This window comes from Tauraco erythrolophus, chromosome 29, assembly GCF_009769465.1.
Source record: "Tauraco erythrolophus isolate bTauEry1 chromosome 29, bTauEry1.pri, whole genome shotgun sequence".
NCBI classification, from domain to species: Eukaryota; Metazoa; Chordata; class Aves; order Musophagiformes; family Musophagidae; genus Tauraco; species Tauraco erythrolophus.
In genome coordinates, this window is record NC_141493.1 from 5,191,374 (window position 1) to 5,217,275 (window position 25,902).

At 55.0% G+C, this 25,902-nt stretch overlaps 2 protein-coding genes across 3 annotated transcripts; both read left to right on the forward strand.

Moving 5' to 3' along the window:
• Window positions 1–1,360: 1,360 nt before the first annotated feature.
• DUSP11 (dual specificity phosphatase 11) lies at window positions 1,361–8,472 on the forward strand. Its single transcript, XM_086628094.1, has 9 exons — window positions 1,361–1,427; window positions 1,652–1,727; window positions 2,648–2,779; window positions 3,363–3,486; window positions 5,129–5,189; window positions 5,516–5,562; window positions 6,006–6,081; window positions 7,008–7,136; window positions 7,926–8,472. The coding sequence occupies exons 1-9, from the start codon at window positions 1,393–1,395 to the stop codon at window positions 8,188–8,190; spliced, it is 945 nt and encodes a 314-aa protein (XP_086484220.1). The 5' UTR covers window positions 1,361–1,392; the 3' UTR covers window positions 8,191–8,472.
• A 414-nt stretch (window positions 8,473–8,886) lies between these two features.
• STAMBP (STAM binding protein) lies at window positions 8,887–23,302 on the forward strand. Of its 2 annotated transcripts, XM_086628015.1 has the most exons (10): window positions 8,887–8,922; window positions 10,812–11,049; window positions 16,089–16,164; window positions 16,505–16,600; window positions 17,315–17,690; window positions 18,426–18,550; window positions 19,539–19,676; window positions 20,833–20,945; window positions 21,398–21,497; window positions 21,941–23,302. In XM_086628015.1, exons 2-10 carry the CDS (start codon window positions 10,835–10,837, stop codon window positions 21,995–21,997), a joined length of 1,296 nt encoding a protein of 431 aa, XP_086484141.1. In that variant the 5' UTR covers window positions 8,887–8,922; window positions 10,812–10,834; the 3' UTR covers window positions 21,998–23,302. The 2 variants fall into 2 exon arrangements, with proteins under 2 accessions (XP_086484141.1, XP_086484142.1); XM_086628016.1 differs by lacking the exon at window positions 19,539–19,676.
• Window positions 23,303–25,902: the final 2,600 nt, after the last annotated feature.

Genomic DNA, 25,902 nt, shown 5'->3' on the forward strand with positions numbered 1-25,902 from the left:
CCAGTTCCCATCCCCACCATGGTTTCCCAGCCCCAGGATAATTTCCCATGCCAACAATTTCCCATCCCAATGATGATATTTATTTGGGACGGTGATTTTCGTGTCTGAGGGGTAGGAACGGGGCTGGCACCAGTGACCCTGCAATGCCAATGTGTGTGTGCCACCCCGTCCCGCCCCAGTGGTGGGCATGGGGGAGGTTCTGGGATACTTTGGGGTTGTTTTGGGTGCCCCTCCATGCCTCAAGGGGCAACTGGTGCTCCCCACTGCGGTTGAAACGTCCCAGTACTGTGTGACTATAATGGGGAGCCCATGGAGTGGCCCTTTGTGGGGGTCCCCAGGTGGTACTTGTGGGGGATTGCTCTTAGTGGGATGGGGGATGCTGGTACTGGGGGTGATGGTGCTGGAGGCGCCAGTACCAGGGATGTTTGTATCAGGATGGGGAAGGAAGGCTGGTACTGGAAGTGCCAGTACCAGCATGGGGTGGGGATGTCAGTACTGGGGATGTTGGTACCAGTGCTGGTGCAGGGTCGGGGTGCCAGTCCTGGGGCTGTGATGCTGCTGCTGGGGTGAACCAGTGCTGCTGGTGCTGGTACTGGGACAGTGCTGCTGGTGCTGGTACTGGGACAGTGCTGCTGATGCTGGGACGGTCATGCTGGTACGAGGGTAACAATGCTGGTTCTGGTACTGGGATGGTGATGCTGTTAGTGAGGTGGTGATGCTGGTTCTGGGGCGGTGGTGCTGGTACTGAGCTGGTGGTGCTGGTACTGAGACAGTGATGCTGGTACTGAGGCAGTGATGCTGGTACTGGAATGGTGATGCTGGTTCTGGTACTGGGACAGTGATTATGGTACTGAGGCGGTGATGCTGATACTGGAATGGTGATGCTGATACTGGGACAGCGATGCTGGTACTGGGGTGGCGATGCTGGTACTGGGGCGATGATGCTGGTTCTGGTACTGGGATGGTGACTATGGTACTGGGGCAGTGATGCTGGTTCTGGTACTGGGATGGTGACTATGGTACTGGGGCAGTGATGCTGGTTCTGGTACTGGGCCAGTGATGCTGGTACTGGGGCTGTGATGCTGATACTGCGATGGTGATGCTGGTACTGGGACAGCGACGCTGGTACTGGCGATGCCGGTGCTGGTGCGGGGGCGGTGCTGGCGATGCCGGTTCGGGGGGTGTCGTACCACTGGGCACCTCTAGGCGGCGCCACCGCTTCAGGCGCCGCTGGGCGGGGGCGCGGTCTAGCGGGGGGCGTGGCCTATAAGGGGGCGTGGCCTCCTCTCTGGGGGCGGGGCCTTAGCGGTGCGTCGCCGGCGCGGACGGCGGCCGCGCGGGGTCAGGGCGGCGGAAGCGGAAGTGCTGGAGGTGCCGGGTGGCGTCGCCGTCATGGTGGGCAGAGGCGCCTCCCGCGTCCCGGAGCGGTGAGTGCGGGTCCTCCGCCGCCCCCGCACGCAGCCGCGCGGCTGTATCCCGGCCCGGTGTGTCGTGTCCACGGGCAGCGGAGACCTGGGGGGGAGTCGGGGCGGGGGCGGGGGGGTGCGCGACCCCGGGCCGGGGGGGTCTGAGGGTCCTCGGGCCGGGGGGGGGCGGGCGCGGGGCCGGTCACCGGCTCAGCCGGTTAACGCCCCCGTGTTGCGGGGTTTAGGTGGACCGAGTACATCCCGCTGGGCAGGAGGATGCCGGGCACCCGCTTCATCGCCTTCAAGGTGCCCCTGAAGAAGGTAAGTGCCCGCTGCGGCCCCGCGCCTGTTCGGGGCGGGAAGCAGCTGTGGGAAAGTGTCGCCTTGTGGGGAATTTGTGATGGAATTCTTTCCAAAAAAAAATGAGGAAGAGTGTCAGTAGGTCGTTTTGTTGTTTATTTTTGGGGCAGAGAGGGGCACAGTGCAGTCGCTGCTGTTGGAGCGGTCAGAACGTGTGTTGGGGTTGGGGTGGTGACCAGGAACATCTAGAGGTCGCTGGCAGCTTTCTGGGTGCTGGCAGCACTGCCCGGGCACCCCTGATACACAGAGATGTGTTAGGGCAGGAGGGATGCTGTGGGCAGCCCCCACCAGCCTTGCCAGGCGCCCGGAGACCACGCAGCCTGATGAAGGTGGTGCCAGAGCCAAGTTTCGGGCATGGAGGCTGCGAAGGGTCGGTGTGGTAATGCTGCTGCCTGCCTGGTTGTGCCCAGGGGGCCCTGCCCTGGGTGCTGGGGTGAGCTCTGCTCCAGAGGGGCTTGAGCGCAGCAGTTGTGCTCAGAACAAACACTGTGGGTCACGTCCGTGGGAGTGTGGAGCTTGTGACAGGGAGCAGTGCTGCTTGTTCACCTCCATTTCAGCTGAAAGCCTCTTCTGGAGCTTTCACCAAATGAAAACTTCAGTTTCTGGGTGCGTTTACCACGCTGCAGGGTTTTGCCACGGTGTAAAGTCTTCAGTCGCTCCCGGAAACCCTCAGCTGAGCAGTCCCAAAGCAGAGAGGGCCTGAGCATGTTCTGGTTTGGCTTGGTGTGACTGGTGTGTCCGTCTGCGTCTGCCTCTGCTCCTTGCCTGCATCTTTCTCTTGGAAGGGACGGTCTTTGGGAGGTTGTGCAGCACAGACCTCTTCCCTCCAGTCGCACTGCACCCGAGTTTAATTTCTGCTCTTCAACGTGATTTCCCCTCAGAGCTTTGAGCACAAACTTCATCCGGAGGAGAGATTTTCGCCTCGTGACCTCATTAAGAAAATCAAAGAGCAGAAGGAAGAGCTGGGCCTGATCATTGACCTGACGTACACAACTCGCTACTACGGACCTGAGGTCGGTCTTGGTCTTACTGTGGGGGAGGTGAAGCTCTGTGTAAGCCCTGGCATTGCTGATAAAGCGATGAAGAGTGTGAGCCGCTCGAATCCTCTGCAGGGGTATGAGGTGAAGCATTGCAGGCCCCTCAGGATGGAGTCTTCATACCTGATCACGTACAGGCCTGGGGTCTTCAACCCCCATCATGCAGATGCTGTTTGTACCAACCAGCACAAGTTTTGGGATACCTCAAAGATGTTTTTTATAGGCTCCCCTGAGTGAAGAGCTGATTACAGCCACCTTTATCTTGTGCTGTCAAGTGTATGGATTCTTACTTGGAGAGATGTTCCATGCTCTGTGTGTGCTTCATCTTCCCCTGGAAGGAAAGAGCGAAGGCATGAGAAATAAATGTGCAAACAGGCTGCTCTGGACTCTTGGTTCTATGCCAATGGAGTGAAGCAGAAGTTTTTTTACCTAAAACTGTGTTGCTGCTTTCTTGGGTTTAGTTGAAAAGCTTGGCTTCTTCTGGCGTGTGGGCTGTGCTTCTCTAATTGATACGAATCCTTGTGTTTTTCCTGCAAATTAATGACTGACTTCCTTGTAGGAGCTCCCCGCCACGCTCTGCTACTCAAAGATCTTGACAATGGGACACGAAATACCAGACAGAAACACCATTTTTCAGTTCAAATGCGTTGTCAAAAAGTTTTTGAGAGACAACCAAGACAACGGTAAGTGTGGATTTCCCTGACGTTGCTGTTGCTGGGGAAGGGCACTGCAGACTCGGAGGCCAGGGATGTTTTAACGAACAGCATGGATTTCTTTCCCTTCCTTTCTTTCCCTTCCTTTCTTTCCCTTCCTTTCTTTCCCTTCCTTTCTTTCCCTTCCTTTCTTTCCCTTCCTTTCTTTCCCTTCCTTTCTTTCCCTTCCTTTCTTTCCCTTCCTTTCTTTCCCTTCCTTTCTTTCCCTTCCTTTCTTTCCCTTCCTTTCTTTCCCTTCCTTTCTTTCCCTTCCTTTCTTTCCCTTCCTTTCTTTCCCTTCCTTTCTTTCCCTTCCTTTCTTTCCCTTCCTTTCTTTCCCTTCCTTTCTTTCCCTTCCTTTCTTTCCCTTCCTTTCTTTCCCTTCCTTTCTTTCCCTTCCTTTCTTTCCCTTCCTTTCTTTCCCTTCCTTTCTTTCCCTTCCTTTCTTTCCCTTCCTTTCTTTCCCTTCCTTTCTTTCCCTTCCTTTCTTTCCCTTCCTTTCTTTCCCTTCCTTTCTTTCCCTTCCTTTCTTTCCCTTCCTTTCTTTCCCTTCCTTTCTTTCCCTTCCTTTCTTTCCCTTCCTTTCTTTCCCTTCCTTTCTTTCCCTTCCTTTCTTTCCCTTCCTTTCTTTCCCTTCCTTTCTTTCCCTTCCTTTCTTTCCCTTCCTTTCTTTCCCTTCCTTTCTTTCCCTTCCTTTCTTTCCCTTCCTTTCTTTCCCTTCCTTTCTTTCCCTTCCTTTCTTTCCCTTCCTTTCTTTCCCTTCCTTTCTTTCCCTTCCTTTCTTTCCCTTCCTTTCTTTCCCTTCCTTTCTTTCCCTTCCTTTCTTTCCCTTCCTTTCTTTCCCTTCCTTTCTTTCCCTTCCTTTCTTTCCCTTCCTTTCTTTCCCTTCCTTTCTTTCCCTTCCTTTCTTTCCCTTCCTTTCTTTCCCTTCCTTTCTTTCCCTTCCTTTCTTTCCCTTCCTTTCTTTCCCTTCCTTTCTTTCCCTTCCTTTCTTTCCCTTCCTTTCTTTCCCTTCCTTTCTTTCCCTTCCTTTCTTTCCCTTCCTTTCTTTCCCTTCCTTTCTTTCCCTTCCTTTCTTTCCCTTCCTTTCTTTCCCTTCCTTTCTTTCCCTTCCTTTCTTTCCCTTCCTTTCTTTCCCTTCCTTTCTTTCCCTTCCTTTCTTTCCCTTCCTTTCTTTCCCTTCCTTTCTTTCCCTTGGCATGTGAATGTCAAGGCAATAAGACCGGGTTGTTGCAGCAAAGGAATTCGGGCTGGCTCTCTGATAATTTGGCAGTGAGGGAAGTTTTGATTGAGTTTAAGACTCCATCTCTAGACTGGCTGGAAATACTGATTGCTTTTTGGGAGCGGTGTTAGCAGCAAGCTGTTAGTGCTCAGGAAACGTGGGGCAGCTTTTTGTGGACTTTCTAAATGCACCTTCCCTGCAGCGAGCTGTGTGACCATGCAGATGAGCTCACGGAATTAAACGAGCTGAATCAGTGGTGCTAATTAGACATAAACGTGGTGATGTTGTTCCATGGTCATTTCTGTTTGTTTGTGCTGGTGTCACCATTGGAGGATGAACGCGAATGGGTTTGCTCTGGTTGGGTTTTGGAGGAAGAGCACTTAAATATAACCTGATTGTTCTGTGTTACAGACAAACTCATCGGAGTTCATTGCACACATGGCTTGAACAGAACGGGCTACCTGGTCTGTAGGTGAGTTGTCTTCAGTCCAACCAAGCTAAGTGGTGGCATTGCCAGCTGCTTGTTGCTCCAGAAGGACGTAGTATTGCACCAGTAAAACAAGAGTCAAGTGACCTGTGTGCTCCCAGACTAGCAAGGATTTAAAGCTTTTCACCTTTGAGAAGGTTGTTGTTAGAGGGCAGCATTTATTCTTGATTTCAGCAGACCAAATTCTACTCTGGTGTGTAAACAGAAGCTCTAAAAACTTCCTAGTTCTTCTTTCTTTAGGAATCATCGTTAACCTGTCAATGTTTCCCTGGTTAATTGTGTAATTAGAGCTTTCTTGCTGATCTGTTCAGGTACCTGATTGACGTTGAAGGCATGGAGCCGAACACCGCAATCGAGCGTACGTATGTGTGTGTTCTTGTTTGGGTACAAAACGTTCATCGTGGGCTTAAATGGCCAAAAGATTTGGGCTACTTCAGGGTGGTAACTACGTTTTAACTCTGTGTGTGTGTTTTCCTGTCATGTGGAATGGGAGCTGGAGGAGGAGAGGTGTCGGGGATTCTGCGAAGGAATTTGAAAGCAGGAATTAAGTTTAGATCCCGACTGTGGAGCTACCTGGGTTGCCTGAACTTGAGGGGCACTGAGCACAGCTCTGCCTGCGTGTCTGCCGTGTCGTGGGCCGTCGTGCGAAGGGCAGCGCGCCAAGCGGAGTCCCCTTATGTGACCCGAGTTAGGAAGCACTGATCGGAGGGGTTAAAATCATTCCGATGGTTTTAGGTGCTCTGCAGCCCCAAAGATGACTTGTGCAGAGCGTTGTTTTAACTCAGACCTGTCTCTCTCCAGTGTTCAACAGATCTCGAGGGCATCCTATAGAGAGAACCAACTACATCCAAGATCTCCAGAAGAGATCTGTAGAAAAGTAAGTCTTTGCGTGGATAAGCGAGTTCATGTGCCAAGGGAGAGCTGCTGTCGAGCAGCAGATGTTGAATGAGCAACAGATGTTAAACATGACCAGCTCCTAGGAGGGGAGGTAGAATGGGCCAGTGGATAAGGAGGAAGGTGGCCAGTTGGGAGATCTGAGTTTAAAGATCTGGCAGCCCAGAAAGCCAGCCGTATCCTGGGCTGCACCCAGAGCAGCGTGGGCAGCAGGTCGAGGGGGGTGATTCTGCCCCTCTGCTCTGCTCTCCTGAGACCCCCCTGCAGTGCTGCCTTCAGCTCTGGGGTCCCCAGCACAGGAAGGACACGGAGCTGCTGGAGCGGGTCCAGAGGAGGCCACAAAGATGATGTGAGGGCTGGAGCACCTCTGCTCTGAAGACAGGCTGAGAGAGTTGGGGCTGCTCAGCCTGGAGAAGGCTCCAGGGTGATCTTATAGCAGCCTTCCAGTACCTAAAGGGGCTCCAAGAAAGCTGGAGAGGGGCTTTGGACAAGGGTGTGGGGTGACAGGACACGGGGCAATGGCTTTAAACTGAAAGAGAGGAGATTTCCATGGGATCTAAGGCAGAAATTCTTCCCTCTGAGGGTGGTGAGGCACTGGCACAGGTTGCCCAGAGAAGCTGTGGCTGCCCCATCCCTGGAAGTGTTCAACGCCAGGTTGGATGGGGCTTGGAGCAACCTGGTGTAGTGGAGGGTGTCCCTGCCCATGGCAGGGGGGTTGGAACTGGATGGTCTTTGAGGTCCCTTCCCACCCAAACCATTCTGTGGTTCTGTGATCTCCCCAGGCCTGCTGCCCTACTCGTTTTCGGGGAGGAGCAGTGCAAAGAGGGTTTTTTAAGTGTGACAGACGTGTTGTGATCCCTTGGTGGACATTTTGCGGACACAGTCAAGACATACAGAATTCTTTTTAAGGAACTGCAAACTGAAGAACATGAGCTCAGGCCCCTTCAAAGGAAAAGCCGGCGCTGCACCAAGCATTAAGCAGCAGGTGGCCACACACCCTCCACATCGCGTGAACCAGTCCCTCTTAGAGATGCCCAGGTAGGTTCTTGCTTCTTGTCTCTGTGGAAAAAAAAAAAAAAAAGAGCTGCTTGCTTGTTTTTAAGATTTTTGGATTTTTAAAAGCTGCAGCTCACACAAGAGAGCTCTTTGCCTTGCCAGCTCTGCGACAGGGGGAGGAAAACCTCCCAGGAACTTGTCTAGCACCTGTTACCAAGGTTGAGGCGTTCCTTGTGTCTCCAGCAGCAAAGCTCTTTGCCTCTGAATAATCTGCTTGTGCCTGTAAATGTGGAATAACGTAACTGGTGGTGTTGGTGCTAGATACCATGGGCTGAAACGTTCTCAAGCTGTCTTGAGAGGTTCCAGGCACAGGAGGACTTGGAAAATCGGGTGTGAAAGGAGGCAGCTCTTCCCTGAGAGTAAAGCGGTAGCTCTTCCGCTCGTAGGCGAGGAGCCTGGGGGATGGCAGGGGAACAGTGGGTGCAGGTAAAGAGCTTCCTCTTCACCTGGGTGCACATTCCGGATGGGAGAGGACCTCTTGGCTGCGGGGGAGCTCCGAATTCCCAGCAGCAGATGTGTGGTAGCCAGTGCCTGCTTCTGGCGGAACGGTGGCTCGTTCAGCCCCGCTCTTCAGGGGCATGTAAAACATTTCCTGCTGGAAACTTTTCCCTGGCTGTCAGGCAGGAAATGAGCTGGTGGCTGGGCGTTCTTCCCGGGCATCGCGTCGTGCGGGTGGAAGCAAAAGGGACCAGGAGATTCACAACCAGCCCTTTCGGGTTCTGCGTACAGACACCGACTTCTCCTGGTACTGACTCCTGGGTTTTCTTCCAGAAGCTCTGGCAGCGCCAGGAAGAACCGCCGGCGAGGCGCCGAGGCGCAGGCACGGCACCGGGAGCTGGCGCAGGAGCGCGGGGCGCCGAAGCAGAGGCAGCCATGCAGCTGGGCAGCGAGGAACTGTCGGGTTTCGCTTTCCGCTCACCAGTGGCACAACGGGCTGGACTTCCCCCCGCAGAGCCCCCACTTCTTCCCACCCCAGGAAGCGCACGTGGCCAGGAAACGCAGGCGCCGGCGCCGGAGAGCCGTTGTGACGGCGTAGGGAACGTTGTGTGCCACGCGTCCGCACCTGGAGGAGCTCCGGGATGGGTCTCACCGCTTTGTAACCTCCACCAGCAGTCGGGAACTGCAAACGCGGGTGTTCCTAATCCGATCCCACAGAAGTTTTTGAATCTTAGGCGGTCCCAGGGTGGTACCTCCACTCCTCCAAGGATGCAGGGAATAAACACGGACCCAAACACAGCTGGAATTCTGCAGCAGCATCCTCAGAAGCACCCCTTTAACCTTCAACAAAAAGAGCTTTACTTGATTTCCTTGATACACAACAAGAAATAGGCTTTGGCCTGAAACTAGTTAATTTTTATTTTTACTTTTCACCCACTTTTAAGTAAATTTCTGTGGTGCACAGATCTGGAGCCCGGGTTGTGCAGCGGTTCTTTGCCCCCGGACGGGCCCGAGGAGCCCCGTAGGATCCGCGCTTCGGCTCCCGCCCGAGCGGAGGGTGTCGGCGGTCGGCGCGCACCGCCCGGCCTCGCCGCGGGGCCGTTTTGGGGTGAGAACGGCCGTTTTCGGGGCGGAACGGGCGCTGCCCCTTTAAGGCTCAAGGCCAGGTGGGCCGGGCGGAAGTGGAGGGGTGTGATTGCAGCGTGCCCGGATGTTGCTTCGCCTCCTCATTGGCTGCTGGAAACGAGGCGGGTCGGGGCTGCCGGTGTTCCGGCGAGAAGCCGGAAGCGCTGAGGGGAGGCGGCGGATGGCGGTGCCCGCCCGGTGGCAGGTCGGGGCCGGGCGCGGGGCGGCCCTGCCTCGCCGGAGGGGCCCGGGGCTGCGAGGGGAGGCGGTTCAGGGGGCGGGGTGCCCCGGGCGGGGGGTCGCTGCCTCTCCCGGGGGAGAGCTCCGGGTTGGGGGGGGGAGGCCTCGTCCCGAGGTTCCCTGTGTGGGGCTGCGGTCGGGGGGGGGGCTCTGGCTGGGGGTAGGGGGGGTCCCTTTAGGAAGGGGGACGCGATTTGGGGCTCCTCTTGCTCTGTCGTGGAGGGCTGGAGCCTGGGGGGCTTTGGTTAGGGGAACCACTACTCCTTTTTAGGGGGGAAGGGCGGGGGGGGCTGTTCTGGGAGGGCCGGGCAGTCCTGGGGGGCCCTTCTGCTCGTCTTGGGAGAGGAAGAGCTGTGGGAGTTGTGGAGGGCTCTGATTTGGGAGGGGAGGAGTGCCTGCCTCTTGATGGGCAGTGGCTGGGGCAGCGTGTAGGTCAGGGGCTGGCGGGTCGGAGCGGGGCGTGTGGTTTGGGCAGTCTCCTCGTGCGGGGGTGCTGGGGGCGTTAGAGGGGGAGCTCTGGGTTGGGGGCAGTGGGGTTACGGCGTGTGCACGGTGTCTCTCCACCCTGGGGGAGGAGGGTTGTGGAACTCAGCAGGGGGCTTTGGCTGGAGGAGGGGACTGGGAGCTCTGACATGGGGGGCAGCTGAGCTTCCCCTTCCAGTAGAAGCACCAGTGCGGAGGAGAAGCTGAAGCCCCCTCTGAGCTGCGGCTCTGTTGCACCCCATAACTGAGCGCTTTGGCATGGCAGCCTTGGGCAGAGCCGAACCCCACGGCCCTTATTTAGGATGAGAGGACGATGGAGGCCCCTCCAGGATGCAGGCTGAGAAATGTGGGCCTGCCTGCCTTAAAAACGGGCTTCTGCTCCAAGACAACCCCAGGAAAGCACCTCCTCCGCTGCTCGGGATCCTCGGGCAGTGCTTAGCTCAGCTCGGGAGCCTTTCCCTGTTTAGGAAAGAGCTGCAGTAAATCGTGACATCGTGCGTGTAGCAGTTGCGTTGCTGGAAGGCCCGTGAGGTGCTCTGGAGTCAATGCTGTGATTTTGTAGAGAGTTTAACCCTTACGCTGATCCAGGGTGGCTTTTCGAGAGGGAAACACATTTTGGTGCAGGGAGAGGAGCGTTGCGGAGAGTTTCGGGGCTCGCTGCCCCTCAGACAGCCTTGGCGCTTCCTCGGCTTCGAATTTCTCGGCTTGTGCCATGGGGCAGAAGGGGTTTGTCGGAGCCAGACGGGAAGCAGGTGCACGGATCAGGTCACGGTGCATTCCTGGGGTGATGGGTGTGCCTCCTGCGGCACGGGGGAGGAGAGGGATTGCCACCGTGCCCAGGCAAGAGCAATTTGGGATGGAGCTTGTCAGGCAGGGACAGATCTGCTGAGCAGCAGTGGCTGGAAGGGCGGCCTTCAGCTCCATCCTCATCTTGCTGCTGCGTAAGCAAAACAGGGAGTGCTGCAGTGCCGAAACCCCGCGTGAAGCCACTTCTGCTTGAGCCTGAACGAAATGCTGTGGCCATCTCACCCCAAACCAGTGGCCGGCGCGAGTTTTGTTGTGTGGGGAGAGACAGCTGGGAAGGAAACGCCACTTTGAGGAGGGTTTGGGTGGGTCAGACCCTAGCTTGTAATCAAATCAGTTACCGAGGGCTGATCTTGAACTTGTGACCGTCTTTCGGGTCGTAAAGGTAAATATCTGAGCAGTGCGGGTGAAAAGAGCTGGGCTTCTCCCGATTTCCACCCTCAGGACCTGTCTTGGCCCGTGTATTAAACACTTTCTGCTGATGGGGGGTGATTTCTATCTGAGGAAACTGGCTGAGTTGCCTGGTTTACACTGGTTTTGATGCACTTGACTCTCCTCCCCCCACAGAGCTCGGTCTGGCGGCAGCTTTGATGTGTGTCACTATGCCCGACCACGCCGCCACCAGCCTCCCTCCGGAGGAGCGAGTCCGAAGGCTGATCCAGATGGGAAGCGCCGTGGAAGTGAACGAGGACGTCCCGCCACGGCGCTACTACCGCTCCGGCGTGGAGATTCTCCGCATGGCGACCGTGTACTCGGAGGAGGGCAACATGGAGCGTGCCTTTATTTTGTACAACAAGTACATCACGTAAGAGCGGCGTGGCTTCCTTCGCGAGTCACCCGTGTCGATACGAGGGGTTGTGGGTTGGAGAGTGTCTGAACTCCGTGGGGCCTGGCCAAGCTGGAAGAACTGGATTCTGTCCAGAGCTCTGCTCCTTTTGCGTTTTGGTTCCCACGAAGGTGAGGATACAGCTGGTTAGACTGACCAGGAGACGTTGTAGGAGTGCGAGGCACAAACCCACAAACATCACTCATCTCTTTGCAGGAGGTTTTTAAATGTTCCCTTTGAAACCAGGCTCACTCTGTGCCTCTGCTAGTGAGACTCCTGTCAGCAGGAGGGGGAAACATCTCCCTCTGTGTCGAAGCTTCCTGGTGTTTTATCACCACAGAGTGGCTGGGTTGGCCTCGCTTGTCCCTAGGTCAGCTGTGACATCGTACAGATGGACAAGAATCCGTGGTTGAGGATCTCGGTGTCAGGTGGACACCTGAAAGGATCTAGGCTGGTTGGTGGTTTCTCTAATAAACCACCTTTGGAGGAGAAGCCTGCTTTACACTTAAGTTACTACAGCCTGTTACAGCAGGCAGCTAGTTCCTCTTGCAGGTGCAGGGACCAGTTGTAGGTTTAGTTTTACATCTCAGGAAGAATATAATTCCCCACACACACCCAAACACACGTGCATGCACCCAAGCCCTTGTCTGGAGGGATGTGGGGAAGAGTTCTGGGTCCAGAGAACCTGATCTCAATTAATGGGTGTGTTTCTTGGGCACCAAGCACCCTTCTAGAAAGCCCAGATCATGTCTAAACCCAGCCAGACCCTGTCTGGTGTTTCAGCTGCTGGATCTCCAGCGGCAGGGGCTGTCCCTGTAGACAAGTTCATATTCTTGCCATCATCTCTGCAGCTGCCCAGGAACGAGCCATAGAATCATGGAATGGTTTGGGTTGGAAGGGACCTCAAAGATCATCCAGTTCCAACCCCCCTGCCATGGGCAGGGACACCCTCCACTACACCAGGTTGCTCCAAGCCCCATCCAACCTGGCCTTGAACACTTCCAGGGATGGGGCAGCCACAGCTTCTCTGGGCAACCTGTGCCAGTGCCTCACCACCCTCAGAGGGAAGAATTTCTGCCTTATATCTAATTGAAATCTCCGCTCTTTCAGTTTAAATCCATTTCCCCGTGTCCTGTCACTACATGCCCTTGTAAAAAGCCCGTCTCCAGCTTTCCTGTAGGCCCCCTTTAGGTACTGGAAAGCTGCTATAAGATCACCCCGGATCCTTCTCTTCTCCAGGCTGAACAGCCCCAACTCTCTCAGCCTGTCTCCATAGCAGAGGTGCTCCAGCCCTCGCATCATCTTCGTGGCCTCCTCTGGCCCCACTCCAGCAGCTCCATGTCCTTCTTGTCTTGTGTTTCAGACCCATCTTGGGTCTGAAACCCCACTGCCGTGCCCGCTGAGCTGGAGCACACGCCGTGCTAACATGGTGACGTGGTGTCAGGTCTGGATTGTGTCCGAGCAGCCCGGAGTACGAGCGGAGCAAACGTCTGCCTGTCGGTGTGTAAAGAGCTGAAAACTGTGATCCTCAGAAAACATCCCAATAGCACGGAGTGCCCTGTTCCTGTAGGTTTTTTGACCAAAAGCCTGTCCCTCCTGCTTTCGCCCAGTGCCACTCTGGTGTGGTGTCAGCTGTGCCCACGCTACCCACTTATCCAGAATGTGGTTGGCATCTCCGTGAGCATTTTCTCTCCCTGCCCCTTAAATCCAATGCATTTTTCTCTGATTAGCTTTTCTTCTTGCCTAGCACTTCCTGAGCTTTTATGGGCATAGTAGCAAGTGCCCTGGGAGGCAGCACAGGGAGCTGGGAAGTGTAAAACCCTCGGGAAGGTTTCCAGGCTGGTTACGTAGCCGAGGCCAAAGGAGAAACTCTTTAACTAAACAAATGAACTAAAAGCACCTTTGCTGTTTCATTACAGCAGTGATAGGTGCTGGCGTGTTTTCCCTCCAGCAGCTTTCGAATGCTTGTGGCATTTACGTTAGCCTGGCTGCTGGGCTGCCAGGAAGGTGCCAAACCCTTCCCTTGGTGTGATTTCTCCAGTGCTGATGAATGGGAACTGTTGCCTTGGATTGCCCGGAGGTGTGAACTTCATGTCACCAGCTCATTTCTTTAAACAAAGATGCGAAGCTGTAGCTCAAGTGGTCAGCTTGGTGTAGGGTTTTCTGGATGTTCTTCCTCAAGGGGCGCGATCCAAAAGACAAGAGCAGGGCACTGGTAACTGGACCCTCTCCTGGGACTTGCTCTGCTCTCCCCTTTCCAGAAACGGGACCTGAATTCTTGCCCTGGTGCTTCAGCCCACGCCTGCAGTCAGTGCTGTGGCTGTCCCTTCTCAGAGCCCAGCGTCCTGCTGGAGCGTGTGGCCCAGTGCAGGCGCTTTGCTCATCACACTGTGACTTCAGGAAAGGGAGGACTCCAGCCCTGGGAAGTACTTGAGAGGCTCTTAGCTTGGTGTGTTTAGTGGGAGCGAGCGCATCATCATTGGGAGCGAGGTGTGGTCTGTGTGGTTTTGGGAAGCTGGATTTCTCTTCATTTCCCTATTCTGCACTCCCTGAGGATGATCCCAAGGCCTAGATTACACAGTGAGATCTGTGTTGTGGTGCCTGATTTGGAGAGCCATCCATTTTGGGACTATCTTGTCTAGACATGGGGTAATCTCAAGACTGAGATTGCCACTGAGGCAGCTAGTTCCCTCCTTGGCCTCCAGCTGCCTGCTTGATCTCTTGCAGGTCATTTGGCTGCACAGCACCTCTCTCTCCCATGCGGAAATGAAGCTCTTTGCCTAACCCTCATGGAGAGCAGGAGGGCAGCACGGATATGTCTAAGAATAACCAGGCTGGACTCTTAACACGTGTATCTTGTCACCTTGCAGGACATCTACTTGTTTGTCTTCTTGAACAGCTGCTTCTGCGTGGATGCTCTCCTTGAATCGCCATCGGACACGCTAGGTTTGATTTTACTAGAGCCAAATAGGAAAAAAAAAAAAAAAAAAAAAGGCACACGTTTTCTGTGGTGGTTGGGGCTCCTGGTTTGCCTGCGTGGCTGTAAGCTGCTAGGATTGGCTCCAGGAGCTTGCGTGGGATGTTGCAAGGGACTCAAGAGACGCTGGCTTGGCGTGCGTGCCGTAGCAGTGCGTAAAAATAGCCTGTGATGTGGCTGCTCGGTGCCAAACAGCTGCTGCTCGTAGTGGACTCAAGAGCAGGCGGAGGTTTGAACAAGCCCAAAACTTCTAGTGATGGTTTCGCCGCAGGTTTCGGTCTTGCCAAGCCTCAGCTGGGCTGTCGATAGGAAACACGAACCGTTTCTGCCCTTCCTCGGAGCCTGCTGCTGCCTGGTCTTGCCCCAGAGTTTTCCTCTGGCTGCCTGAGTCTTCCTCACATCCTGCTGCCCACTTTTTTCCCCCCTTCCTGACTTGTGGAAACCCAGCTGTCTCTGCTGGTTTTTCCATCCTCTCCAGGCCAGCATCTGCTCTTAATCCTTCTTAATTAATCCCTTCCATTTTAATCTGCTAGCTGTTGGCAGTGATCTCAGCCTTGTTTTGTCTCCTCGGCACAGTGACCTACTTCGCAACCACCAGCTGGGAGCGGGGACCTTGCTGGGCGTTTCGGATGAAGCGACGGCTTCTCCGTGGCTCCGGGCTGTGACGTGGTTACCCTCTCTGGTGAGGGCATCCTCACACTCTCTGTGGCAACCAGGAGCGTTAGGGCTTGCAAAAAGTCTTTCCTTTTCCCAGAGGACCGAGGTTTTGAAGCAGCTGGGCTTATTTACTGCACACACAGAGACTTCTCAGCGCGAACAGCATTCTCACTCTGTCCCCCTTGAGTTTTTCCCACTTGGCTCTGCTTGGTTTGTTTGTGCTGCTCCCTGGGGCACAGGCGAGTCCTCACTACCCTTCCTTGTGCCCTGGGCACCAGGCTGCTCTCTAAAGGAGCTGGAGAGCATCCTCCTTCACGTGCTGAAGTGGCGTAGGCTCGAAGAAGGGCAGGGGTTTTAGGGTTTTTAGTGGACACTCAGGGCAAGCACAGCTCTGCTTGCAGGAGACAAGGACCCAGCTGAGCTTGCTGGGAGCTCAGCTGGTGTGCTGCTGGGGACCTGTTTGCAGAGATGACTTGGGGACACCTCAGGCCCGGGGAGCTTCACAGAGCTGAGCCAGAGGGAATTGCCCCGTATTTGCAGGCTTTTTTCCTTCTTCCAGTGCTTGCAGTACTCTTTCTCTGTGTCTTCACCACTGTGTCCTTTGGTGCTCTCTGGAAGAGGGGAACAGTTATCCCATTTGTAGAGAAGCCAAAGATTGACCTGTTCAGAGTCGTGCGGGGAGCAGGGTGATGTTGAGCTCAGTCTGGATTTCCCTGGCAGAAGTCTGCACAGAAACAGCCCTGCTGCCTGAAACATTGCCCTGACCTCTGGGGTGGTCGGGCCACGGAGCCAAAAGGCTTCTCGTGCAGCAGCTGGGGATGTTGTGAGCCTGCTTTTAGCTTACCTGCAAGTTTTCTCTTTTCAAGGTCTGAGCTAATTTCCCCATCTCTTGCACAAATCGTTTGTTCCTCCGTACAGAAGGACGGCGTGAGCACTGAGTCAGCCGAGTCCTTGAGCTTGTGTGTAATCCCCTTGGATGCTTGCAGAGGTGTAGGCAGGTGCCCAAGGACCTTCCTGAATTCTTGCCAGCGTCCTTGGTGTTTTAGACTGGCTTATTAACGTTTCTGTTCAAAATAAATGTATTTATCCTTGAGGATCATCTCCAAAGCCCGGGTGGAAGAAAGCACCTGTGCCAGGTGCTCCCCTGGGGTGGAATGAGATCTCCTGTGTGCCACAAAGAGCTCGGAAGCCGTTATGTGATGAAGAGTTTCCTACAGAAAGGCAGAGGACTGTCCTGATTCCGGGGAGCACAGGGCCCAGGGAGGTGACAGAGCAAGGGGACAGATCGAGGGGATGATCCCTAGGCCCAAAAAGGCACTTCATGTCTTGTGCTCATCCCTTCCTGCTGGGATTCAGAAATGCAGTTTCTCTCCTGTGTTTACAGGCTCTTCATTGAGAAGCTGCCACAGCACCGTGATTACAAAACTGCTGTCATACCCGAAAAGAGGGAGACAGTGAAAGTAAGTAGCAACATCTCCAAGTCTGTAACAGCTGCCCTCGGAAATGTTTTGGGGTCATGGACCTCGGGTTTTCCTGGCTCGGGCTGAATGATCCACACAAACGCTGAGAAGTCTTGGCTTGACCAGGCAGTCCTGACCCCTTGGGTTCTTCTTACCCCGTTGTACTCGTCCTGGGCTGGCTGTGGTTGTCCAATTTACTTTCTGTTGTGTGTTGAGGTGTCCTTTTTTTCCTGTTAAACTCCCTGCTTTTTAAACACTGCAACACTCTTGCATCTATTTGGGTCTTGTTTTTCTTGCCTCGGGGCTATCACGCTCTTACGACTGTGCTTCCTCCCTTCAGAAGCTGAAAGAAGTAGCCTTCCCCAGAGCTGAAGAGCTCAAGAAGGAGCTACTAAAGAGGTACGCCAAGGACTATGCTAAGTACAAGGAGCAGAAGGTGAGTGAGAGGAGACTGGAGGCCTGTGCTCCCCAGAAGACCCTCAGCCACAAAGGGTTTGGTAGAGGGCACGTCTCCAGGGCTCCCTGAGTGCTCTGAAATGGGAAGTGTGGGTACCCCCAGGTGACGAGTCCAGCCTCGTCACCCGCAGCACAGGGCTGTCCCGATCACAGGGCTGTCTCTGCTGCTGTTATGTAGGTGAATCCATCGTAGGTGTCCCTGCATCTCTTTTCATTGTGTGTCCTGGAGGCAATCTGAGCTGGGACTGTTCTCTCTGTTTGTTTTTTTCTTTGTCCCAACACAAGGCTGGGTCTTATGATCCAGAAACTCAGCAGGCAGCTGGTAACAGCACAGGCAAGGATCTGGGGTTCTGTGGGAAAAGCAGAAAACTCTGCAGTCACTTCTGCAGTGGACAAGCGCGATTTTAGAGATAGGATAGAGGGAAATCAACCTGGAATTATATTTCTGTGGAAGAGGGAGGGTAAGGCAGCAGTTTTATTGCCCTGGTCTAGCCGGCTGTCCTGATGGAAGTGCAGCTGTCTGTTTTGCAAGCTGAAGCTTCCTTGCAGGGAGTGCTGTTTGCTGGTTACCTTTTGCAGACCCTTCAGAAGGAGTCTGGGATTGCTGAGGGTCTGCAGTGTGTAGGCTTTGCATTCTGCCTCAGAGTAGTGTTCCCCTGTCTGCTGATGTTCCTTGGCGTGTTTCTCCTTGCAGAAGGAGGAAGAGGAGGAATTTGCACGCAACTTGGCTTTGCAGCAGCAGCTGGAAGAGGAGAGAAATCGGGTAGCCCTGATGAAGCAGCAGCAGGCAGAGCAAGAGCAGTTTCATGCCTTTGAGGAGATGATTCGGCAACAGGAGCTGGAGAAGGAACGCCTAAGGATAGTGCAGGAATTCGGAAAGCCAGAGCCAAGTCCCGAGTCTCTGGACGGGCCCCTCATCCCTGGTGTGGAAAAACCCCCGACTGATTTGATCCCACAGGTTCCTGTCGCTCCAGTTCACCCTGCGAGTCCGTCAGCAGGGACTGTCTCCTCCAAACCTCCTGTCGTGGACAGATCTTTGAAACCGAGTGCTTTGGGGAGCACGGAAAACAGTTAGTACCCCAGTGCACCCTTCTCCCTTGCTGGGGCTGAGCTGAACATGGCCAAGGAGCTGATTTGTCTGGGAGGCTCTTGGATCATGGCTCCATCCTTTCTTGGGGTTTGACCTTCCAAGTCACTGGATGCTCTCTCCGGTGTCCAGTGAAAGTCTGCAGGGCTCAGGAGAACTGTCTCCTTTTGGGATTCGGTCCCCCACACTCCTCCAGCCCAGTCTCTCTGCTGATCTGGAGTCCACAGCCTGTTTGCCTTTTGATCTTCCGAGATCCAAATACTTGTTGGAGATTGGGGTTTAGTTCCTGGCTAGGCTGACCAAATTCTCCTCTTGACTGAACTCTCCTGTTCTGCCAAACTTCTGCTCCAAACTACTGATTCGGACCTTTCCGAATGACTGGTTCTTGACCAGTGACACATCTTACTTTAAGTGACATTTTGTAAGCTTTTGTGGTTCCTTTTCCTTAACAAAATACTAGGTTTTTTTGACACACTGCTAAAGGTTTCTTTCTCTCTATGTCTCTTTCCATGTTTTGAAAGAGATGGCAAATGTACTTTATGAAATGGTCACAGTGACTTAATTTGTCTGTGCCTGCCATTGTAAGGGTCGACATTAGAGCAGTTAATGTTTCCAGGCTGAATTTTTTCAGTCTAGTCCCTTCAGATACTGATCTGAGGGAATATTTCGCCAGCCACCACGACTGTCATTGCTCATTGCTCTCCCATTCTCCCCACAGATGCAAGTATGGATGTCCTCCGACAGGTCATCGTCCCTAGGGAGCTCTGCCAGAAATTCCTCCAGCTGGCTGATGCCAACACAATTCGGGGTGTGGAGACATGTGGGATCCTCTGCGGCAAGCTGGTAAGGTGATAATCCTAATTAAGACCCTGGATGTGGCACAGGGACCTTTTGTCAAGATGCAATAGCTTTAACAGTGCCTGGAGGACCCTGATTTTTGCCACGGAAGGCGGCAGTGCAGTTTCAGTGATGGCTAGGATTTCACATGAGTGTTAGGGATGACCTCCCTCTCCTTTTCCTCCCTTTAACATTAGGATTTCCTCACACTGAGCGAAGTGCCACTGAGTTCCCGTGGGCGTTCAGCTTCCTCTCTCCTGTTGTTGACTTTCTGCTGGGTACCTGCCTCAAACACTCCCATGTTGCCGGTGACAGGCAGCTCTGGTGACTTGTCCTTTTGGTACCAGCAGGACTGAGGTGTCCCAGCTGTGAACTAGGACCCTCAGGAAGACAAGGCTTTGCAAACACCGACTGGAGACAGTTAATTCTCCTCCAAAAAGTTTGCATCCTTTGCATCCACGGGCTTCTCCTGGCAGCTCCAGCCTGTCTCCCCTGAGCCGCTTGGGGCTGCTTTGCTTGCAGAAGTTTGCTTTGAAATGAAGTTGTTTGATGTAGCAACTTTCTGCAATCCAGCTTGGTGGATTGTTTAATTACAGAAATTAATTGTGTCTTCCAGACACTTGGTGATTGTTTAATTATGAGGCATCATCTCCTACTGAGGGAAAGAGATTTGCTTGAGTGGGTGTCCAGGACTTCTCTGAGCTCTTGTGAGTGCTCTGCACAGCAGGGAAAATGAAGTTGGTCGTGCTCAGACTCAGAAAATCCTGTGACTCTTTTGTCAGTAACTTGCAGTTACCACTTCTGGGACCTGTAAATGGACAGTAGATGCATCCGTGGGCTTGTTTCCAGAGCTGCAGCTCCCCTGGCTGGGCCCCTGCGTGATGGATGCAGAAGTACCACATTCCCAAAGCTTGGGAAATTACCAGTGGGCGGCAGCAGTGTTTCCTGCCTGGGAGGTGTCCGGTGGGTAACAGCCCGCTGTGCTGCTTTGCAGATGAGGAACGAGTTCACCATAACCCATGTCATCGTTCCCAAGCAGCACGGAGGCCCCGATTATTGCAACACGGAGAGCGAGGAGGAGCTCTTCGTGATCCAGGATCAGCACGGCCTTGTTACGCTAGGCTGGATCCATGTGAGTCTCTCGTTCCTGTTTCACTTCCCAGCTGGCCTTAGATTGAGCCAGGAGGGAAAGGGGGTGCGTGGAGCAGGGTTGACGGAGGAGAATTTACTGGAGGAGATGGCATGGAGCTCGCAGCATCCTCTGGTTGGGTTTCTCCCTCTGGTTTGGTCTCAGTCACTACACACTGCTGGAGGAATCCAGATCTGTTCCAAGTTTAGGTCACTTCCTAAAGCATCAGGCCCTTTGAAATTGGAATATTGGCCATGAAGTTCGTGTTTCATCCAGCTAAAAGCTGACGCCAGAGGCACCGTCAGGGCATCCCAAGCTCCCGCTGTCAGCCCCAGGCCTCTCCCGTGATGTGTCCCCGTGGCAGCGCTGCTTTTTGCAGACAGCTGTGTGCTGCTCTGCCGCGGGGTGTGCCAGTTCCAGATTCCTCCGCTGGCTTCAGCGCTGCCCTGCCGCCTGTCCCCGCGGAGCCTTTGGCAGTCGGATCGGTGCCAAGCAAAACGTTTGGTGCTGCTGAGTAATCTCTCGAAAGCAGCAGCTGCCTCGCAGGCTTTGACAAATAATGCCTCCTGCGGGTGCCTGATATGGGGGGGTGTCTGCTTTTGGTCTTAACTCTTCAGTGACGGTCCTGCAACATCCAAGGACCCTCAAGAATCCCTTTGACCTTTCTGCTGGTCTTGGCAACAGAAACCTAACGAGCAAAAGGGGAAAGACCTTTCGGCAGGAGTTAGGCTGTGAAATCTGGCTGGGTAAGGTGGTGGTTGTGATCGTACGACATCTTGGTGGGACGTGGTATCTCGAAGTGCCTTGGCAGGATGTTACGTGCCCGGTGATGCTGTGCCCCAGGGGCAGCTGCGCTTCAGAAGCGTGCGAAGTGCCCTGCAGGGAGGCGTGTGTGAAAGCAAGGGCAGTGCTGTGCCTCAAAGTGTGGCTTTCTGTGGGATATGGCCAGAAATGTAGAGCTCCTCCTGTACTTATTCCAAATGGAAAAGAGCAGCAGATGTTTTGGGGCGATCCAAAATAATTTTCAGTGTGGAAGCGTGTCCTCTGTGCCATCTGAGGAGCTGTGTCTCTTGTCTGTTACAACCTTCTCTTGGCAGACATGATCCCTTTGGACCAGTCCTCCAGCACTGCTGTAACTTCTCTTTTCTGTGTGCTTCAGACTCACCCCACGCAGACAGCCTTCCTCTCCAGCGTCGACCTGCACACACACTGCTCCTACCAGATGATGTTGCCGGAGTCCATCGCTATTGTGTGTTCTCCGAAATACCAGGAGTAAGTATGGATGTGGGGGGTAGGGAAAGCCTTTCCCTCTGCCCATGCTGCCCAGCCAAAAGCTTGGGCAGGAGGTTGAGCCCCTTCAGAAGGTATCGAAAGGCTCTTTACCGCGACCTTTCTGCTGTCGGATTCCTTGGGTGGAATAAAATGTCAAGTCGCACATTGAAAGTTTTACCAAAAAAGACTGGAAGAGCATGTGTGATTCCACAGCTCTTCTGAGCTGGTTTGGTGGGTCGTATCTGGGTAATGGTTGCCCAGCTGTGAAAGGAGACTGGTCTGCAGCTGCAGAGCTGGGAAGAGGAGTGTCCCAGGTGGAGGAAGGTCCCACAGCATGCATCTCTGCTCTTGCTCAAGATGGGCAGGCTCAAGTGTGCTCCTTCACACGCAGAAAGAGGCGCTTCTGTTTGCAGAGGCTTAAGCTACACGGAGCTTGTGTTTATTTGCTCTAGGACGGGGTTTTTCAAGCTGACGGATCATGGCCTGGAGGAGATCTCTTCCTGCCGGCAGAAGGGATTCCACCCGCACTCTAAGGAGCCCCCTCTCTTCACTGTAAGTCACCTCACGAGGCAGTGGGGCTGTAGGACCCGGAGCTGGCATATCAGACACTTCACTTGGATTTGTATCTGTGTCATGGTGCCAGGCTGTGACCCAGGGTGGGAGGGTCAGCCTGGCAGGGGCTTGTCTATCCCTAGAGTTGAGATGCAAAAGCTTTCTGACTTGTTAGCACGTGTTGGAGGGGCAATGCAGAGTGCTTCTCTGCAGAAACAGGTCAAGGCAGCAGCAAAAACCTTGTATCTGAGAGAGAGAGAGAGATTTGTATTTGTGTCCTGCCACGGTCTCTGTGTGCATCAGGCCGGGCACTAGTTCCCAGTCCAAGAAGGCCCTTCCTGTGAAGGATGGTGGGTGCAGGTTGTGTCAGGAGGTAGAAGAGACTCACCTGAGCTATGGGAACATCTGAATAACCCCCTGTCTGCTCTTTCTCTCTCTTCCAGACCTGCAGTCACGTGTCAGTAGTCGAGAGAGACGTGGTCGTGATGGATCTCCGATAGGCCTTTTGCCTTAACTGTTTACAGAAAACCATCTACCTTCCTTCTAGGCCTAGGGAAATGTTTGGGGTTTTTTTTCCTCCTGATGATTTCTACCGTGTCGTGATCCTTCCCTTCCCTCCTCCAATAATCACGGTGAAATCGGTACCCTGACCTCAGTGGGAGCACGTGAATCCTCAGTGCCTGGTGACAGCCTGGCATAGTGGTGCTGAGGTTCAAGGTGTGGGGAAAAAGCTAACTGGAAATTCAAAGACAGAAGCTAACACTAAAGTAATTGTTTAATACTCTAATCTGTGGCTTGAACAGCTGCTTGAGGGGGTTCCCAGTGATTTGCTGCAACCATGAGGGGTGCAAACCTCTTCAAGTGCTTTCCAAAGTGGGGCTTGCCCAAATTAACCCGTGCTTTGTTTTGCCTGTCTCTCCGGGTTGTGGTGGTCTCTGGCTGGAGTAGCTGAGTCTTTGCTATAGTTTGAGATTACACCTTCCTAACCCCTCTCACCCCGTGCAAGAGCTTATCGCCGCTGAGCGGGACCGAGTCCTGCTTGCTGGTACTCAGGTCTCTGCCAGGTGAGGTAAGAAGGGGTCCAGCCTCCTTTGGGAGCCTGTTTCAGGGGGGAAAGCGCCCGATGTGGCACTGCTTTGGACAAGCAGTGGTGAGAGGTGTCTGGTTACTTTATTCCTTTCCGCTCCGGCCCTTGGGCTGCCCGGCGAGGGCTCGGCTTCGGCTTCTTGCTGGTGTTACCAGGAGGCTCCCGGTCTCTCGGCTGCAGTGTTGTGCGAAGGCTCTGTACGGCCATCGCCCCTCCGAGACGGGACTTCAGCAGCTTTTGCCTCTTCCATCCTCCGAGATCACCACCCCTGATTGCCTCTGTGCGTCTCAGTGCGGTACGAGGAGTGTCCTTGCCAAAGCCCAGGCGCTCCGTGTCACCGCCGTTACGCGGTACGCCGGCCGGGCACCTCCTCCGAATCACTCCCGTGGGATGCCAAGCAGCCTTATTTCCTTTTCCTGCACTATTCGTGCTGAGCCTCCGCCCTCGCGTCTGCCGGCGTCGAAAGGGAAGAAGCAGTATGGAAAGGTGGAAAGCATCTGGCCTCAAAGGGCTGAGCGTGATTCCACAGCATCTCCACGTCCTCTGGCAGGATGCTCTGCTGAGCAGCACATGGCCGTGCGGGGAGGGGAAGAGGCTGGAGTTGCCTTCCCACCTGGCGTGCGCACATCCGTGTTCCGTGTGTCATGTCCTTGTACTTCCACATACAAAATCCTTCAGTGTGCACTTCAACACAGATGGATTGCGTTGTGTTGTCTTGGCCGGGTTTCTCTTGCCACTTGGTGGGGTTTTTTTGACCAAACTCAGTGGGTTGGAGGGGTCCGGCGTGGCTGAGAGCGGGGTGGGAATCGATGTATTTAGGGGTTGTGTTTATTTGCGACACTCCTGCGTGACAAACTGCTGCTGCCATCGATTTTGCAGTCGGTTTTGGAAACGAGCTCCCCTGGGGGCAGCGGGAGAGCAGCGAGGGGACTTCGGGGCATCTGTGGGAACCGACTTTCAGACCTAATTTCTTTAAACCACGCTGGGGAGTGGGTTTTGCAGCCTCGGCGTGGGGCTGTGCATCCCACACCTCTGCGCCGAAGGGAGCGACCTGCTCTTCGCCCCGACGGCTCCCCGAGAGCATCGCGGGGACGCGAGGTGTGAATCCCGGCTTGCGGAGTCACATCGGTGGTGAACATCGCCACGGATTTCTCTCGGCTCCCCATCCCTGAAGGTATCGGGTCTGAGCTGACCCCAGCAGAGAGGAGCTGGTGGCCCATTGCTGCTGTGTTCTGAAGTCGTCCCAGTGACGGAAAAAACCCTCCTGGAGAATTTTTCAAATACCTCGCGGCACGGCCAGCGGCTTTTTAATCACATTTTTTCACTTAAAAGTCACTGAGTCATCAGTTTATGCATCGAGATGATGCACTGGTGTCCTGGCGCTGCTGCCCGTGTCCCACTAACCCACCCTCTCTCTCCAGCTGCACCACATGTGACCGTTGCACCTTCAAATCGCTCAAAACGACTTGAATTTGGTAGGAGCTAACCCCTAAAAGCACCCGTGCTTTGCAGGAATGGTTTATTTTCTGCAACAACGTGGGTTGTGGGTTTGGAGGGGGGGGAGTTTCCTGCAGGCAGGGAGTGATGCTTATCTCTGCCTCAGGGATGGGAACAGCCCCAAATCCCTTCCCGAGCCCTCGTCACCGCTTTGTCCATCCTCGTCCTCGTCGGCAGCCCCAGAGGTTTAACGCGTGAACGTTACCCTTATACGGCGGTGCCGAGGGCCGGCCGGCGCTGCGGAAATCCCACGGCAAACTAGGGATTGTCCCACGTTCATCCCAGCCTCGCCTGTGCCGGGGGATGCTTGACGTTCCTGCCAGCATCCCAGGCCCGTGGCCACCCTCCCCGCGCCGCCGAGCGCCGGCGGAGCCGCCGGCTGGATTGGCTGCGGTGGCCAAACCTTTCCTTTTTAGGCTGCGCTCCCGCTCCGGCTCAGGACTTTGCCGCCGCGGTCCCAGCTTCAAACTGGCCGTGCCGAGGCTTCCCGGCCCAGCCGGCTGCAGTGCCGTGGGTCAGGGGGGTTTGGGGATCCCGCGAGGAGATCCGCAGCCTCGCTGGATGGGCAAGGTAGGAGCCCACCCGCCTGTGCCCGGGCAAACGCCGGGGATGGCAAAGCAGCACGACTCGGTGCTGCAGAGCGGGGTCTGGGGTCCATGCCCCGTGGTTTGCACCGTTCCGGGGTGTCTCCGTGGCTTTGGGCACGGTTCCCCCAACCCCAGGGTGGCACGGGGTCCTGCCACCAGCTCCGTGCAGCCCCCCGGCACAGCCGTGCTCCCTCCGCGTGGGGCTCTCCCAGCGCCGGCACAGGCTGCTGCCTCCATCCAAGCCCGTTATTTTTTTTTTTCCCCACTCTGCTGGATTTGGGGTTAATTTTTTTTAATTTTTTTTTTTTCAGCATGTCATATATGGCAACCTTTTGCCTCGGTGACCTCATGTTTGGCGCTGGACCAAAGGAACCGAGCTGGGACGTGAAGGCGGCGGCAGGTCCCGGGGCTCAGGGCGTGTGGTGGGGACACCGACAAGTGCACGGCCAGGGGCCAAATCCAGCCCCCCGGTGCTGAGGTTTTCCCAGAGGAAGGGGATAACCAGGGCAGAGCCACCAACCTGGGATGTTGTTGGAGGTGCCGTGCCAGGGAGATGCCGTGTCCCTGTCCTACCCCGCAGGGTGCCAGCCCAGTGTCCGCTCCCTCCCTCTGGGGTCGGGGGCACACCGGGACTCTTGGGTCCCTTCTAGTGGTGGTGGGGCACCACCACTGCAGCTCGTGGTCCTTATTGCTGCATCGGTGCCTTCACGTCCCTGCCCTGAGCACAACTCAGGACCCTGCAAAGTAAAGAGCAGCCCAGACCCCCCGTGCCTCAGTTTCCCCATCTGCAACCCAAGTCCCTGTAGCTCTCTGGGTGGTGGCTCCAGGGCATCTCTTCTGCCCTGGGTGCTCGGGGAGAGTCCCCAGTGTGGGACTGTTGCCCTTAAAAAGGCAACTGGGAGTTTGGCAGCCACTGGTTGGCCTCTGCGAGGGCCGCGGGTCCCTGTGGCTCCACTCGCCACCTGCCAAGGCTGCATCTGCAGGGCTGGAGGCGGATCCGGAATTTGGGCAGGGGGGCAGAGGACAGCACCCGCATCACCCCTTGGGGGGTCCAGGCTTGTCCTGCCTCCAGAATCCTCCTGGGGAGAGGGTGGGAGCTGGGTGCACCCGCGACACGGAGCTGGGCTTTGGCCCCTGGAGTCCCGGCTCTACTCGAGCCGAGGATTTGGGGGACGAGGGGTTTTGGGGCACCGAAAGCCCAAAAATGGGTGCAGAGAGAGAAAACCCCAGGGAG

What these genes read in the sequence shown, in the direction of transcription:
- STAMBP (XM_086628015.1), top strand. Translation starts at nt 10,835, where the DNA reads ATGTGTGTCACTATGCCCGACCACGCCGCCACCAGCCTCCCTCCGGAG. An exon ending in CTAAGTACAAGGAGCAGAAG is followed by an intron (nt 16,601 to 17,314) that starts GTGAGTGAGAGG and finishes TTCTCCTTGCAG; the next exon opens with AAGGAGGAAGAGGAGGAATT. An exon ending in TTACGCTAGGCTGGATCCAT is followed by an intron (nt 19,677 to 20,832) that starts GTGAGTCTCTCG and finishes TGTGTGCTTCAG; the next exon opens with ACTCACCCCACGCAGACAGC.
- DUSP11 (XM_086628094.1), top strand. Translation starts at nt 1,393, where the DNA reads ATGGTGGGCAGAGGCGCCTCCCGCGTCCCGGAGCG. An exon ending in TCAAGGTGCCCCTGAAGAAG is followed by an intron (nt 1,728 to 2,647) that starts GTAAGTGCCCGC and finishes ATTTCCCCTCAG; the next exon opens with AGCTTTGAGCACAAACTTCA. An exon ending in GAGAGACAACCAAGACAACG is followed by an intron (nt 3,487 to 5,128) that starts GTAAGTGTGGAT and finishes TCTGTGTTACAG; the next exon opens with ACAAACTCATCGGAGTTCAT.